The 17,667-nt window shown below is 44.1% G+C and overlaps 1 protein-coding gene across 2 annotated transcripts; it reads left to right on the forward strand.

Annotated features, from left to right (window-relative positions):
* The first annotated feature begins 7,257 nt into the window (after positions 1-7,257).
* ZBTB34 (zinc finger and BTB domain containing 34) lies at positions 7,258-16,282 on the forward strand. 2 transcript variants are annotated; one of them, XR_010793398.1, is made up of 2 exons: positions 7,258-7,335; positions 11,322-11,420. XR_010793398.1 is itself a non-coding variant. In XM_066610794.1 (2 exons), exon 2 carries the CDS (start codon positions 14,567-14,569, stop codon positions 16,040-16,042), a length of 1,476 nt encoding a protein of 491 aa, XP_066466891.1. In that variant the 5' UTR covers positions 7,272-7,335; positions 14,545-14,566; the 3' UTR covers positions 16,043-16,282. The 2 variants fall into 2 exon arrangements, 1 of the variants encoding a protein (XP_066466891.1); XM_066610794.1 differs by lacking the exon at positions 11,322-11,420 and adding an exon at positions 14,545-16,282 and having other exon boundaries at positions 7,272-7,335.
* The last annotated feature ends 1,385 nt before the right edge of the window (positions 16,283-17,667 follow it).

Below are 17,667 nucleotides of genomic sequence, written 5' to 3' on the forward strand. Positions count from 1 at the left end.
AAAAATCCTTTATAAATGTTTTTTAAAACTTAAAAAATATTTTATATATATATATATATAAATATATTCCCTCTGGTTTGTTTTCTTATTGATGTTGTCTGTTTTGTTGATAAACTTTGAAATTTTCTAACAGTAAAAGGACTGTTTTGTTTGTTTACATGAGCATGTGGGATGGAGAGAAGTCTGCTTTTGGTTTTGTCTTTCGGGGGGGGGGAGAGAATCCTTACTGCCTTAGAATGTCTGGGAAGCCATTTTTGCATCATTCAAGAAGAAGGGGCCTTGTGCTACTGATGACTGCCTCCAGCAATTCTTGATTTTTTTTTTTCTGTTCATATAACCTCATGTTAATTCCTTTTGCCATAGCAAAAGGAACAGAAGGTCAGGCTGTCCTGATGAAGGTTGTCAGCTGTTCTACTTGTCATGCCTTGAAATGGTTCTTGTTTCTTACTATGCAAAATTTTTAAGTGGGGGGGGGGGCTTTTCCTGGCATGGAGGAACAAAATAATGGGTTGGGGGCAGGGCTTTAAATTCTACATGTCCAGCAGCTGTGGCTAGCACTGGAGCAGAGCTAGTGGAAAGGCTGGCAACCTTACCCTTGGTTTGTCCCTCTCGTTATCTGGTGTGCTCCCTGGGGCATTTGGTGGGCCGCTGTGAGATACAGGAAGCTGGACTAGATGGGCCTATGGCCTGATCCAGTGGGGCTGTTCTTATGTTCTTATCCCTGGCATCCTCTCCAGGTAGAGCTGGGAGATGATGGGAGGACTAAGAAATCCTGCAGTCAGCGCAGACAATACTGAGCTAGCAGAGGAGTTTAAGCAGTTTTAAGCAGCAGTGTAACTTCCCTGGAGGATGGGGAGAGAAACTCACGCTGTTAATTTGGATGCAGTGACCATAATCCTAAACCTGCAGTTGAGAAGGAAGTTGTGTATACACAAGTGTCTCTTTTACCCTGGTCATCCCTTGGTAGAAGTTCTAAAAGGGCTTGCACATAACTGACAGGCCCAAACAAGCACTGCTGTAGGTGGGCAATTTGCCTGGGAGTTGCTACTGGGAAAGACTAGGCCCAAAGACTGGAATTTGCACCTGTGTCACTTTTACCTGTGAGCCCTAATGCCCTTAGAAGGCCTTCTGTGGGCCAGGGAAGGGGGGAGGCAGGCAGGACTAGTGGGGGGATGGCATGCCTGCGGGTTGCTGCCGCCTCCCCAGACGTGCCACCTGGGGTCAACTAACCTCCTGGACCTTCCTGGTACGGCACTGATTATCCTGCTCACGTATGTTCACTATTTGTGGCCTCCCAGGAACCAATTCCTTGCTGAGCTTCCCTGACTGGTTGCTGCTGGTTGTCCCAAACAAGTGGCCATTTAAAAGCCTGAGTTACAGTAATGAACCAGCAGGAGCAAAGGCCTCCATGAACATGTCTATCAATGGCTGTGTGGTATCTCCCTGTTCATAAGTAGAGTCCACTGCATACCAGTTCCTAGGAGACTATAGCTGGAGAGGGCTTTTGCCTTCATCTGCTGCTTGTCTGTTTCCCAGAGGCACCTGCTTTGCCACGGTGGGGAGCAAGATGCTGGGCCAGATGGAGCTTTGACCTGATCCAATGGAACTAATACAGACGGATAATCATAGCCGTATAGAACACACTGAAACACACTCATCATTTTTTACCTTCCCTTGAAGACCAGGGATCTTCAAGTTGTCAAGAGCTGGATCCACCTCGGCTCCAACTTACAACATGGGATCTGCCTCCAAGTGCCCAGCTGTTGGCATCCTTCAGTCTTGGAAGACTATGGTATCATGCTCTGAATGGTGGTTCTGGAACAGAGTGTCCTCTCCAGTGCGCGAAGCCTGGGTAAAGTAGGTATGGAGGATAGGCTGTTTGCTATACAGCAAATCCCCCCTCTCCACATCGCTGAAATGGTCCAATGGAAAGGCAGAGGCCAATACGGTTGGTTCCAGTGGCGTCGCAGGAGTTGCCAGAACGTGACTGTGTCCAGCCACGAACTGCCTCAGGGACTCCGGCTCTGGATTTTGCCTCGAGGTTGACTCCTGAAGCCTTTTCCATAACTGGATGTAGCCACAAGGCAGTGGAGGTTTGGGATCAGAGTTTTCCTTCTCTCAGATGAGCTGCCTTCCCAGGCTGACGAGTCCCATCTACCCGGTGGCTGTTTAGTCGCCTCTTACGACAAGTACAGCCAAACTGAGGGCCTATTCTTATCCCCAGCCCCCAGGTGCCCAGCAGTCAAGCAGTAATAATCAGTGTGACTTTCATCTGCCCCGTCTCCCAGACCATCTAGAACAGAGGTGGTCAAACTGAGCCTTGCAAACCACATGGCTCTTTGACATATAATGTGTGGGTCTTGGAAATATGTTAGCTGAGCTCCTTTTTTGCATCACAGTTAAAAGGTAAATAAGAAATTTTCAAGCATTTTAATTATTTACCAGGTATAAACTGAGAGTCCAGTGGATTAAAACACAAGTTTAATGTTCATGGTGAGTAAATAACTTTAAGAATTGTAATGCTTCTTATATTGTGGGTCTCTCAAACATCTCTCTTGTGGCTCTCAAACATCTGAAGTTTATCATGTGTGGCTCTTACATTAAGCAAGTTTGGCCAGCCCAACCTAGGACAAAATGGTGGTAGCAGGCGCCATTGTAGTTCATTCCTGTGTCTTGAAATCCCCTGATCTAGACGGCTATAATGTTAAAGCATTATGTAAACATTTGCATCTTAAAAAAAATATTCCTATTAAATGCAATTCGCATAGGGAAAATCTTCCATTTTCAGATCTTGCTCTTGGAGCCTAGGAATGGAGGGAGGGGTGGAAACTGGAAATCGAATTGCCTACTGATATTTTTGGTGTGGTGATACTTCCTTGCTTTTTTCTTGAAGCCTGTATCCTAAGTCAATGACTGCAGCTGTCTTCTATGATATTTTATGTAACAATTTATGCAAGTCAGTTGAACTTTCCTTATTCCACCAGAACAAAAAATTCCCTTATAAGCATTACAAGGGACTTACAATATTACAGTTCATATTTTATTGCTTTTTCTCAAGGTGTTTGCCTATATTGCTAAGGTTGGATAATTTTCATTTTCTGTCTTGATGCTGTCTAATCATGTACAGCATGGTTTCACATGAAGTTAACTTTTTTCCATTGTTTTCTTCTTATAGAAGAGTCCCATGCTGTTTTGTATAACATGTTTTAATAAACGTTATCTGTCTCTCCTGGTTTTTTTTTTCCATTTGTTGAGGAATTTGATGTGATGAAAACCCCAAGACACCTTAAAAGGCTGACTTAACTGTTGTATAAACTTTTCTGGCTTAGAATTCTCTTTATCAGATGTATAGAGGTATTATGATTGATTGTGAGAGATAAATAAATGCATGGGTGTAGAGAGTTGTATGGTAAGGAGTGGAGCTAAAAACTAAATAAATAAAAGTACAGTCTGTACTTCTGTGCAAAGCTGAAATGCATATATGATCAAGACAGGGCCAGTGTAAGACTCCATCATTCATCATCAAATTACATTGGTTTTCAGAATAAGGTTTCCACCTTATTCTGTAATATATAATATAATCAGACTTAGCTGTAGGAGCAAGGTCTTACTAATTAAAAGAAGCAGGGCAGATGAATCAAGGGTCTTTGTCCAGGGTCGATGGGTGAGGTCTGCAAGCAAGATGAGGCAAGTGTCAGACAGTTGGAGAAGAATCGAACATGATTTGAGGACTAGTCAGGAAGCGCGAGCGTGAAAGCAAGCAAAACAAGGTTTGGTTTCCAATCCCTGATTCCTTATTCAACATTGAGTGGCATGGACAGCCTGAACAAGTTTATATGCTGCTATACCCTATAATAAACTTTGGACTATTGCATATACATCCCCTTACATGTTCATATACATGTCCTGGAGATAGTCACTGTCAAGATGAATAAGAAGAGCGTGGTAAATGTGTAAAGTACGTTTATTAGTGGATAACATGAAAACAAGTCCTAAGGAAGGATGTCTAGTTCCATCCAACCATGCTCAAAGTATGAAGGATTACAGAATCAAGTCTTTCATTACCCAAGTGTGAAAGACCAGTAACTTGACCCTATAATCACAACAGGCAGAATTTAATCTCCCCTTTTTTCACTGGAGGATCCAAATTCAGAAACTTCTTCTGAAAACATCCAAAAATTACCTAACCTCAACATGTTTGCCCTCTGTACAGCTGTCACAACTGACATTTGTTGCTCTGGGCCTTGGAGAATGTTTGCTCTCCAAACAAAGTGTAGATGCACTTCAATAGTAAATTGGGTCGTTTCACCAAATCCCCAGAAAAATCCCAATATTCATGCACAAGAACCTCAGTTCCATTACCTTTTGTAGAGGTGGGGCTTTATTTTTTAATCAACAAATGGAAAATGCATCGATAAAGCATGGGGATGGAAAACAGTAACAAATGTTACATATGGTTGTGTATATGGAGATCATATATGGATGATCATGTACTGGCTTACCTTAGGGCTGTTGTCAAGATTGCTGATATAATGGATCTGAAGTGCTGACAACACTGAAAAGTATAATATAACTATGCATTATTATTATTATTATGGCACATGTCCTAACTGATTAAATATGGCAGTAGATACTTATTGAATCATAGACGTTTTGTGGTCATAATGTGACTATCCAAGTTAAACCCTGGTAAACCCTCATATCCTTGTGGTTGGCTTTCTGACCCTAGTTATTCGGTCCGTTGATTTCATGTGATATGTTCAGAAATGTTAATTTTCTTATTATTGCTAACTATACCCACACGATTTATTTTAAGCAGTGTGAAATCTTTGCTTGACGCTCCATAATAAGGCTTATTAACGATGCACAGTTCTTGATATTCTTTGATATCTTGCCATATAGAGCCATTTTGAAAATTATTTTACAGTTCGGTTTCTTGAGCAGAGGAACTTCTGGAGCAGGTAATGACATATTTTTTCCTCTGAGCCAGGTCTAATAGGAGGGCAGAATATTTGATTATCCTGTTCCAAAAGATAATAAAGAGTCTACATCCCAGAGACCCATAATGTAAACATCCACAGAACTATGCATTAAATACACACCGAGCCAGAATGAGTCGTGATCCTCCTAACCCCTTCTCCCCGGAGAAACCAAAGAGTCACGAAGAGTTTATAGCTATAAGAATGCAAAGCTGGGCTCAGGACTGTGACGGCTTGCAAATTTATGGACCTAATCGGGGTGACCAGATGTTGTAAGCGCATAAGCGGACCAGGCACCCCGAAATGTAGGACATCTGAGAAAAATGTAGGACAGGACAAAATAAAAGCTAAGAATACTCGTACGATTGCATGTGGTTAATTTACTTATTAAATTTAAAACTATAATACATATATTTTATTAATGACAAGAAGGCTCCGTGCTGCCTGCTCACAGGGAAAAGGAAGACATTTAAGTTCTTTTCCAGGACACAAGGTTAAAAAAGAGGACATGACCTGGAAAAAGAGGACGCCTGCTCACCCTGGACCCAATAAGTGGAAACGGTTTCAACCGCTTATTTTTGCAGAGTGGAAGAAGAAATACAGGAGATGAATGTTAAATTTGCAACACGTGCTGTGCATCCTCAGACATAAATCTTAAGCTGGGAGAGGCGCAGGAAGTGCCGCTGAGCAAAAGAGCTGGGTCTGTGTGGCTTATGGTACATACATATGATACAATACCATAAGCATATGGTGATGGATTCTGTTATAAAAGCAGACCTGTCTTGGAAGGGCCACCCACCCATGTGCCAGCCTCCCATGCATCTGAAGTTTACAACCCAAGGGACATTTCCCTCTTTAGGGAAATGAAAAAAAAAATTAAATACAATTTAATATTAGTCTAGATTAATTTTTTAATGACAGAATTAACACACTTCCTGTTATGTTTTTGTTGTTGTTTAGATTTGGGGTGGTTTAAAAAAAATGTAAATTATTTATTTGCAAGTCGCTCTGGCCAAAAAGCAGCTATATATGTTCATCACTTATCAAAATAGATAAACATATATAAAACACATATGCATATACATATTATTAACATTATTATTAACAGTATTTATATACCGCTTTTCAACTAAAAGTTCACAAAGCGGTTTACAGAGAAAAATCAAATAATAATATGCATATAAATAAACATATATAAAACACATATGCATATACATATTATTAACATTATTATTAACAGTATTTATATACCGCTTTTCAACTAAAAGTTCACAAAGCGGTTTACAGAGAAAAATCAAATAATAATATGCATATAAATGTATATGTACACACACACATATTGACACAGTATAAAAAATAATTCTGGCAATTGCTTATATAGTTTTAAAGCTGCTTATAACCAACTGCCAGAATAATTTTTTTATATTATATATACTTGCATATTTATACTGTGTGTATTATATATGCTTTTATATTATATTTTTGTATGTCTTCTATGTTTTTATACATATATAAAAATGTATACAGACTACTATATCTAAATCTTTACATATTTCATATTTTTATATATATGTAAAATAACATATATAAAACATATAGAATGTTTTGTCACTTTTTATATATGTTTCTATATGTTATTTATACATAAAATATATAACATGTTATATATGGAATGTTTTATGTTACTTTATACATATATATTTATTTGTTCTTGTATATACATATATATATGTTTTATATGTTACTTTTATATGTTTGTTATACATAAAATATATACATGATATAGAATGTTTTGTTACTTTATACACATATATATTTTATACATTATGTATGTATAAAATGACGAAGACATATATATATATATAAAATGTCTGTCATTTTCACAGCCTTCCTTAGGCTCCCCTCAGTCCCATTTTCCCGCCTTTTTTCCTGAGGGGAGTCGAGCAACAAAGATGGCGGAGCCTTTGTGGGGGAAGGGCGCATGCGCGATTGACACACTCGCGCATGCGCAGTAGTCTGCGACGCGCGCGGTCCGCTTAGGCTGGAGCGTTGAGAGGCGGTGGGCGCGGCCACGCGGGAGCGGGTCGGGGGCGTGGCCATGTGGTGGGCGTGGCCACGGTGAGGGTGGGTTAACGTCTCCCAACCGTCCTCTTAGCCCCGCCCCTCTCGTGACCCCGGGAGCGGAAGTGCGTCCCTAAAGCGACAGAGCTGAGGGTCACTTCCGGGCGCTGCTGGCCTAGGGGCTGCGGGGGCCGGGAAGCAGCGCCGGTGCCGAGGAGGGGGAAGGCCGCCGCTCTGGCGGGCCGGGCCGGGCCAGGCTAGGCCGCCATGTGAGGAGACACACGCCTCGCCCCAGGTGAGAGGAGGGGAGGGGAGGGGTCTCTGCGCGTGCGCAGTTGGCCTGGCGCCTCATGGAGGGGCTGGTGCTCCCTGGGGGGCTGTTGCTTCCCTCTCCCCAGGCGTGCAGGACAGCCCAGGCGCTCTGGGGCCCCCCTGCGCACCACCCAGGCGTGCCTGTGGGCTGCCCCTGCTCAGAGGGCCTCTCCTCTCCCCTGGGGGTGGGCTAGGCTGGGAGGGGGCTGGCCTAGGGGTTGCCCACTGAGCCTCACAGCCGTGTGGGGGTGCCCAGGGCCAGGTCTCTCTCTCTTTCTCACACACACACACACAACTGTGTGTGTTTCTATATTGCCCTTGCTCCTACAAGCTGTGGGGGCCGCTTGTTGTTCTTTCCTCTCATCTCCCCCCTTAATCCCCCCATCTGGGTGCCCAGGGCCAAGTCTGACACACGCACACACACTATAGTTTGTGGGTGGGTGTATTTCTTTACTACCCTTGCTCCAAAGAACCCAGGGATTGCACATTGTTCTTCCTCCTACCCCCCTTTAATCCCTCTTCTCCCGCCCCCATCTGGGTGTCCCAGGGCCAAGTATGATGCACACACACCCAAATTATACTGTGTGTGTGTGTTTGTGTATCCCTATACTGCCCTTGCTCCAACAAGCTAAGGGGGTCAAGTGTTCTTTCCTCTTCTCTTACCCCCCCTTTTAAATCCTTCCCCCCCCCAAAATCTGGGTGTCCCAGGGCCAAGTCTGATACATACACACACACACACACACACACACACACACTAGTGTGGGGTGTGTGTGTGTGCGCATCTCTATACTGCCCTTGCTCCAACAAGCTCAGGGAGCTGTACATTGTTCTTTCTTCTTCTCTTCCCCCACCCCCTTTTAATCCTCATAGCAAACCTGTGAGGTGGGTTAGCTGAGAGAGAGAGAGGCTGGCCTAAGGTGTCACCCACTGAGCTTCACAGCCAAGGGGGGGTGGTTTAAATTTGGGTGTCCTATGGCCAACTCTGACACACGCAGTTTATAGTGTGTGTGTGCATTTCTATGCTGCGCTCCAAGGAGCTCAGGGGGTCACACATTCTTCTCTTTTCTTCTCCCCTTTTTAATCCGAATAGCAAACCTGCCAGGTGGGTTAAACCCAAAGAGGCTTGAAATTTCTGTGTTTAAATATAAATAATCATATATGCTTTCCCTTCATCCCCTCCCTCTGATGTTCTTTGTGTGTGTCTCTTAGATTGTGAGCCTGCAGAATAGGGGTCTGCTTTGTATCTTTAAGCCCCCCATACACTTTGCATAAAGTGCTGTGCACATGGGCGTTGCTAAATAAATATTTAGTTCAATGCTTCAGCTTCCAACTTCCTCAGTTACTGCTAGCAACTGTGCTACTGAGAGAGGCAGATGCTGAAATTAATTATACAGTTTTAAATCTATTCTGGTCTGGTTGTTTATTTGACTTGTGTCTTGTGTATATAGACTAACCTTTAAGAATTTATTTAGCATGGCATAATCTTTTAAGGACTAGAGCCCACTTCGTCAGGTGTGTCCTCAGTTGGCAAATAGATATCTGGGGGGGAAAGGGCAGGGAGACTGAATTGCCATGCAGTGCAAAGGGACCAGGCTGTGACAGTTCTGTGCAAAGCTGAAATGAATACAAGATAAGCACAACAGCTGTTCAGACCAGTGATGATGCCTTGTCACACCAGTCCTAGCTTTGCTAAGCTAATTTAATGCCTGTTTTCTTGATTTGAACCAAAAGTGTAGGAATCAAATTGTGACTTTGTTGCTTGACACTGGCATCTCCCTCTGTTAAAATACAGTACGGTGACTTTCCAGTCAAACAGAAGGATGTCTCGGGATTGGAACGTGCTTTTGCAAGTTGGCATGTAGTTCAGTCACTTTGTGTAACACTATCAGAGTATGTACACAGAGCTATGTAGTGCAATGTTTTTCAACCGGTGGTACAGATACCACCAGTAATACTTGAGATGGTATTTGGTGGTACTCACAGGATCCCTGAACACCCTGCTGCCCGGCAGCAAGACCAGGTACACGATACAACACATGACAGTAGGAGGCTTGGCTTGACAGGTAGAGCTGCAAAGCACGCTTTTCTATGTGTGAAAAAGCCCACCCTTCCACCCTGAGCCTCTTACTGGTTTTTGTCACGTCATATCTGGTCTCCCAACCCAGAAGTTGATGATGATGTCATCGCCAGTTACATCCTGTGGTGCTTTGAGTAGGTGGACCATGTGAAGTGGTACAGTGGAGGACAAACCTTGAGAAACAGTGGTGTAGAGTGTTGCAAGCAGAGAAGGGGCGGTTTCTTTCCCCGAGGAGCATGCAATCTGGGTAAGACAGCAAAAGGGAATGAGGCAAGAATAATAATGTGGGGCAGTGCTGTTACAGCGTACATAGATTCTGGTTCATTTGAGGCTGAGCATGGCCAAACCAGGTTACAGAGAGGAGGTGGCAGTGTCATGCAGGTGATCTGGGAGGGACTTGAGCCTACTCAGGGTTCATATCCTGGTTAGCAGCTATAAGGGGAGGCTCCTGGAAAGTTGCTGCCGGTCCTGCATTAGATGGACCTGTGGTCTGCACTGGTACCTGTCAGCTTGATAGAGAGTATGCTCTACAGTGGGTGAGTAGTAAGTGGTCCTTGTAACTTGACAGAGAGGGGCCACATACTGTGGGTGCCTCTCACTGTAATAACAAGAAACAGATCCTTGCAGACAGTTGGTATTTTGCAAGCGGTGGTATTAAAGCTCGCCCTGCCACTAGTACCTATTTGTATCTCTGACAATGCTTAAGGAGTGGTCTCTTGTTGCCCCTGTCCTATCTTGTCCGGTAAAGTGAGTGGTTTGTAAAGCTCTTTCTCCCCCACCTAAATGTAAGATGTGGATTGTAAGTGGGGCAAGGAGCTATTTGTTGCAAACGTATGCTAAAAAGTAAATCCCTGAGCAGAGCCTACCAAATGAGTTTGAAAGGGGAGGTGGTAGTAAATTAATTGTGCTCCCATTGCTGCTAACCTTGTGTGTGTGTGTGTGTGTGTGTGTGTACACATGTGGAGACCTCTGTTCTAAATCCTTACCTGCATCTTGTTCTGCCTTCCACTAAAACATTTAGCCTATAATTTCATTTTGCGTACGTGGTATAATTTTGGCTGTCAACAGGGAAGGATGTTGGGTGAGAAAAATTAAAACAGAAAACCAGCCAGTTATAAATAGCTCAACAGACTTGTATTCAAAGATGTTTTCACAAAATGCACATAAGGCTACATTGCACTTATTTTTTTATGATCACCCAAAGTTTTCAGTGCTGGCTTTCTGAGTCCAGGGTTTGTTTGCCATGAGCAGGATATTTGTGGCTCAGGTTTCCTTGAATCGTGATGTTACGTGCTGTCAGCCACAACCCAAAGGATTGGTACATCCACACTGGCACTGTGGTGGAACTATAGTCTGAGCTGTGCAGGGTGTTGCAAGCAGAGAAGAGGCAGTCAATTTTGTTTGATGCTGTTCTCACCTTCAAAGAAATAGCTTATATTGGCAAATAGCTAGCATCACAGGGTGAGGAATCTGACTAGGTTTAAACCCCTTTTCAGTTTATGCCAGTCTTGCAAAAAAACAAACAAAAACAACTTCTTAGAAAAGATATCTGTTTCGAATGGGAGCAAGGTTTTCTTCTACGTGTGTCAGATAAAGGCAAGGTACACATGTTCAAGGTTGCTTTATCTACTCTTGAGTGTTTACTTAGTTATTCTGTCACTTGCAAGGCCTCTGAAACCCCCTAAATTGACTCTAGAGTTAGGAGGCTCTTTATAGAAATGTGACTAACATGTTTCTGTAATGTATGGTATGGAAGTGGGTCAGGTGGCCAGGGTATGCAACTCCCTTGCCAAATCTAGTAGTTTGCCACTGCACCCACACCAAGCGAGGCAGAATCACAGCTTTTTAATTGACCTGTCTTAATGCATTGCCCCTGTTAATATGTTTTCCAGGAGGCCAGGACTGTAATAACATGCTGGAGAAAGAAACATGTGAGCATCAACCCATCCTTGCATAGAATCAGACCGGAGGTCTTCCAGCTGTGGATTAGAACCCAGAAGTGAGTTGTGACCCAACTTCAGGTGTTTCTTAGCAGAAGGTTCAAATTCTTGGTATCCCAGGTCACAGGATCTCGGCTTGTAGAGCCTCTGCCTGGGTTTACATGGCAGGGGGAGGGATCCTTTTTTTTGCAAGTCAGCATAGAGAATATTGGACTAAATGGGCAGTGGTCGACTTGAATAATGCATCTTAATCTGTAGATATATTCAGCTGGTCTTGGAATGAACACTCCCCAGCAAAAGACCAAAATACGACACTTTGTTCTTTACACAGACTGTCTATAATCAGATAACCCTCACTACCTTAGGTAGGAGTTGCGTTTGATTGTAAAGGCAGGTTCTCACAGTCTTCATGAAACCCTTGCCTCCCAGCTCTCCTTCCCAGGGAGAGAATGTCCCGTGCTGGAGTCCCCATAACTGCAACTATGTGCTGAACATAAGGAGTGATCTTGGTCTAAGACAGTGTTTCCTAAGCTGGGGGTTGCGACCCCTCCCCCCGGGCAGGTGTTCCCAACCTTCTTTTGGGACACTACCTCTTTAAGGAAGGTTGCAACCTGATTGGGGGGGGGGCCTGTAGTGCCATTAGAAAGGCATTTCTGGATTTTGCCACTGCCACCAAAAAAAAAAAAAATGTGAGTAAGAAAGGTTCAGGTAACAGAGCTCTTGTGCCCCAGATGGCACATGTTCCTCTTCCCTAGGGTCTTCATTTATCTTCACTGCTGCTTTTTCAGCATCTCATCTGACACACCTACACAAAAATTACAAATCCTGCCTGTGAAGCTTGCATGTGGAGCATATTCATGCAGAATAGGCAGATGATTTGCATAACTTATTCTGACTGCTCTATTTGCAAGGCCTCAATATGGGATTCCCTGGTGTGGGATTTGGCTCTCTTCCTTTTTTTTTCTCTTCTCTTCATGCCTTGGCCATTTTAGTGCAACAATTCAGCATTTTTTTTTGCTATTGCACCGAATGCAGATAATTCTGGCTTGAACACATTTGCTTTGAAACTATTGTGTACCTTTGGGGATAGTGTACGCATGCCTTTAATTCCTTGGCAACCAGATGGCTCTGACACCACGCAGCTCTGAGTGGGGATAGTTGTTAATATGCAAGATGGCACATACATGTGTGCCATCTAAATCTATTTGATTTGCATCTCTCTCTCTCTCTCTCTCTCTCTCTCTCTCTCTCTCTCTCTCTCTCTCTCTGCCTCCAGAGCTTGTGTGTGTTTGATTAGCTTTTGTGCACAGTGTAGATTTTGACCATTTAAGGATCTGTACTTTTAAAACCATGCCTTCCTTGTAGGAAGTGAACCTCAGTGCCCTTGCTTTCCTTCTGCAAGAGGAATACTGCCCCTTTGTTCTTTGCTGCCGAGACCCAGCTTAGACCCCAAACAATTGCATTTTTTCCATTAGTAAGAACTGAATTATAGAACTGTTACCAGTAAAAATAAGCATTTGTAATGTTATCTTTACTGTGCCTCAATCACTGCAGATGGGAGGAAAGAGACTTCTGAGACCTAGTTAAGCAATTTGACAAGGTGCCAGCACTTTACTTATCTTTGGCTTTTTGCTGCAATGTTTAATACTCCTGCAGTGGAATATAATGCAAAGCCTTTTTGCAGGAAGGGGTACCCACGCGGTATCTGAGGACTGGTAAAGGATTGGCATCTCTGCGTCCAAGGATTGGGTCCCCTCCTAGCAAGAAAGACGGGGTAGAAATATGATAAATAAAGCAGGGGAAAGTGTGGGTGCAACTAACCAAGGTCTGCTGTTGTGTGGCCCCCACGGGGCTATTGCCCCAAAGCTGTCACAAGAGTTCCTGGCAGTTGGTGAGATGGTGCAGCAGGACTCCCAAGCTTTCAGAAGGAACAGATGATGAGAAGAATGCTGCCCCACTGAAGTAGTCGCTCTTAATCCCTTCCATTAGAAAAAGATAGTGGTAATGATGATTTTTTTATCCATGTAGTATAGTATAGCGTTCCTCAACCACTGGTACTCGTACTACCAGTGATACTAGAGGTGGTGCCTAGTGGTATGCATGGGACCTCCATCAGCTGGCAGCAAGGCCAGCAGTACTCTCAACAAACAGCAGTAGGAAGCTTGGCTTGGTGGGCAGAGCTCCATTATGCACTTTGTGTGCTCAAAAAAGCCCTCCTATCTGCCCTGAGCCTCTTACTGGTGTTTGTCATACTGCACCTGGCCTCCCAATCCAGAAGTAACTGGCGATGATATTATTACCAGTTACTTCTGGTGGTACTTCCAATATGTGGACCATGCAAAGTGGAATGGCAGGGGACAAATGTTGAGAAACACTGGAATGGTGCCATCAATGTATTTGGGGCTTTTCACTTGCTCTGAGGACCGTTCCTTGTCCCGAGGGGCTTACAATCTAGAAATTACTTTCCTGAGTTAAGAGTACTGGTCATGTTTGACATAGGCTCAGGCATTTGTTGGTTTTTTCCCCCCATTTAGGGGAGGTGCAACTAGGAACATTCTTGAGAAATCCTACCTTAGAGCCGCAAAAAGGAAGGAACCTCAGCATGTTGCAAGGTCATCTGTAACTCTTGGTCCGCGTCGTTACATGATGTTCTGGTTTGCAGCAGCAATACTGGGTATCATTTACTACTCAAAGCCTCCTGGGCAGTTGTGCTTCCTTGCCCTCACATACCCAGTTCTGCACTACTTTTGTGTTTCCAGTGTGTTTTTAATGGCATAAGTGCCAAATTATTGGGAAGGGGACTTCACATGCTTCATCTTGAACAAGCATTATAGCTGGGGGACCTCTGAGATCGTTAACTAGAGCACCGTATCATTTGCTGACTGACTGTTCAGCCTCACTGACTCCTGTGAGTATCTCAGTGCCGCTCAACGTGTTGCACTAAATAAGGGTCCCTATTGCTTGGAGTGAGTTTGCGCTTCTCAGGTGTGTGCAAAAGTGAGAGATTCGGTGCTTGTCTAACGTCTTCCTTGCTACCTCTTGTATTTTGGTTCTCAGTTTGTATGCGGTGTGAGCTGAAGGCTGAGTTGCACGTACGGCAAGCTGCTGCAGCACAAGCAGGGTCGTGCGCCTTGACTTTCAATCTGTGAATGCTTCCCCTTTGTGCCTTTTGCAGGTTCCACGTGACGGCAGAAGACATGGACAGCGGCAATTTCATCCAGTTTGACGTTCCCGAGTACAGCAGCACCGTCCTTAGCCAGCTAAACGAGCTTCGCCTGCAGGGGAAGCTGTGCGACATCATCGTTCACATTCAGGGCCAGCCGTTCAGAGCACACAAAGCGGTCCTCGCTGCCAGTTCCCCGTACTTCCGCGACCATTCAGCGCTGAGCACCATGAGCGGCCTGTCGATCTCGGTCATTAAAAACCCCAGCGTCTTCGAACAGTTGCTTTCTTTTTGTTACACTGGTAGGATGTCCTTGCAGCTGAAGGATGTTGTCAGTTTTCTAACCGCTGCTAGTTTTCTGCAGATGCAGTGCGTCATCGATAAGTGCACCCAGATCCTCGAAAGCCTCCATTCGAAGATCAGCGTCGGTGAGGTCGACTCAGTCACCGTGGGCGCCGAAGAGTCTCCGGAAAACCACAACGGAGTTAAAGACGACAGCTACTTTGCCAACCCGGTTGAAATCTCTCCTCCGTACTGTTCTCAGGTGCGACAGTCGACGCCCGGAGACGATCTAAGAATGGAAACGACTCCCAGCAAGGCTCTGCGCGGCCGTTTGCAAGAAGAAGGGCACTCGGACCGCGGCAGTAGCGGAAGCGTTTCGGAATATGAAGTGCAGATTGAAGGTGATCAAGACCAAGCAGATTTGGTGGTCAGGGAGAGCCAGGCTGCCGAGGTGAAAGTTAAAACGGAGAAATCTGACCGACCGAGTTGTTCGGATAGCTCTTCGCTTGGCGACGATGGGTACCACACTGAAATGGTGGATGGGGAGCAGGTGGTGGCGGTGAATGTCGGCTCCTACAGCTCTGTGTTGCAGAATGCTTACCCGTACTCCCATGGCACATCCCAGTCTGCTAGTGTCTCTGAAACCTTCGGAGGCCTGAGGAACTCAAGCTCTTCGAGGTCTCTGCTGGGCTCTTTCAGAGGTCGCGGGCGTCAGAAACGGGCATCGGCCAGCCACTTGCATAGTGATGTTTCGGGCATGATGCAAGGAGCTGACGGTGAGTCCGCAGCCAGTCATCCGGGGTATGAGAGCGGTCCCAGGGAAAGGAATTCCAGAGGTCACTGGTTTGCCTACAGTGAAAGGTTAATCTGTATATACTGTGGCAAGTCTTTCAATCAGAAAGGGAGTCTTGACCGGCACATGAGGTTGCACATGGGAATAACCCCTTTTGTGTGTAAGTATTGCGGGAAAAAGTACACGCGCAAGGACCAGCTAGAATACCATATCCGCGGCCACACAGACGACAAACCGTTCCGCTGCGAGGTCTGTGGGAAATGTTTTCCTTTCCAAGGAACTCTCAACCAGCACCTGCGGAAGAATCACCCCGGCGTGGCAGAAGTACGAAGCAGAGTCGAGTCTCCAGAAAGAACAGAAGCTTATATGGAACAGAGGGACGATGACGTCTCCGAGACGCTGGATTATAGCATGGATGTGCACACCTCTGATTAAAATACTAGGGCCCTCTGTGTAGCGCGTACAAAGCACATCGATCAATGCAGTTCCTCCTTGTTTCTATAAGTTTCACAACCAGTTCTCACAGCGGTTTTAAGTTTTCCTGATATTTTGCGAATCTTGTTCCTGGGTAAAAACACTTCAGTTCTGTGTTTTGTTCCCGTTTCTTTGAAGGAGATAGGGCTAGCTTTGCCTCTAAACTAAAACCACGTTCAAAGTACGAAAGGCGGAATATTGTGGAGACCGTGCATTTGACGGTGGAGGGAGGGGGTCGGCTGGGTGGGTCGGGAGGGGCTTCAACAGTGAAAAAGCTAAAATAGAGCAGCTGTTGCTGAGTGACACACTAAGGTGATGTGTGTGTGTTCCCATGTTGTGCTTTGTGCAGCCCAATCCTATGCATGCTTGCTCGGCTGTAAGTCTCCCGGAACTCAGAAGGACTTGCTCCCAAGTCTAGTGTGCTAGGATTGTAGCCTTAACCAAACACAAGTTAGGTAGGAGCCTAGGTTTGCCTCCCACACTCCCATCCATGTGTCATATTAAGTTGTGGGTTCATGTGGATTCTTGTTAGTTTGGGGCTTTTTTTTAATTTTGGGGAATAACTATTTTGATAGCTTTGAATTTTATATAATATATATTATGTATAAACCTATATAAAATGTTCACTTTTTCCTCTTCTGGTTGGGGTGAATGTAGAATTATCTTAAATGGAAGGGGTGTGCACCCTCTCTCAACAAGGCTTTCAACTCCTAAGCCTCTGTTTAGAGTTTTGCTGAGTTCTTTTGGGTTTTTTCCCTCCATTAGGCTTTGTTTTTTTTTTTTTCCCATGTTCAAATCACGTGTCCAAAATGAGCAAAGCTTATTTAAAAATAATAATAAAAATAACTTTGCTCCATAGCATACATAAACCAAAATACCATCAATGTATTAACTTACGATAGGAATTGTTTGGGGTTTATTTTGTCTAGGGCATAAACTGAACAACCTGTGGTGCTGACCCTTTTTTTAAATACAAATGTCTTGTTTTATTAACCAACCCAGAAGTAGCATTTTGTGGTTTTAAATGGTTTTTTAACTGTCCTCAAAATCTACCTACATTTCGTACTGTAGAAGCACACCAGGTAAATCAAATCTTCTCTTAATCACTTTGAATACGTGGTTGGTTTGATAGTAGGCTTAAAAGGAACGTTGTCAATAGTGTTTTAGTGGATCTCTCTTCCAGAAAACTGTTTTCAGGTGCACCGAAACTTCCTATTTACCATTTTCAAATGATGCCGAAGCACTTGATATTTTTACTTCTTTTGTAACGTTGCTGTATGGGAAATATTAGCAATATCTTCTATTGTTCTAAGAGAAGCCTTTTTTGGCTTCCTCATAATTTCAATGGCTACTTAGTATTTTTTTCATAAAGAGCCAATAACAAACATGTTTTACAACTTTCTAAACAATCTTTTTTCCTGTCCTTCAGGTGTTCAATATCTTTTTTATGTGGTGCTATCTGTTGTTTTTTGCCCCCCTTAGGTCAGTATAGGGTAGAAAATGTGAAACCTCACAATAGCGAAACTGTAAATCTTTCCGGTTAAACTTCATGTTTGCCTGAAACAAGAACCTCAAAAATGTGAGCT

Source organism: Tiliqua scincoides, chromosome 16 (genome assembly GCF_035046505.1).
Source record: "Tiliqua scincoides isolate rTilSci1 chromosome 16, rTilSci1.hap2, whole genome shotgun sequence".
In the NCBI taxonomy this organism is placed as follows: Eukaryota; Metazoa; Chordata; class Lepidosauria; order Squamata; family Scincidae; genus Tiliqua; species Tiliqua scincoides.

What these genes read in the sequence shown, in the direction of transcription:
- ZBTB34 (XM_066610794.1), top strand. Translation starts at nt 14,567, where the DNA reads ATGGACAGCGGCAATTTCATCCAGTTTGACGTTCCCGAGTACAGCAGC.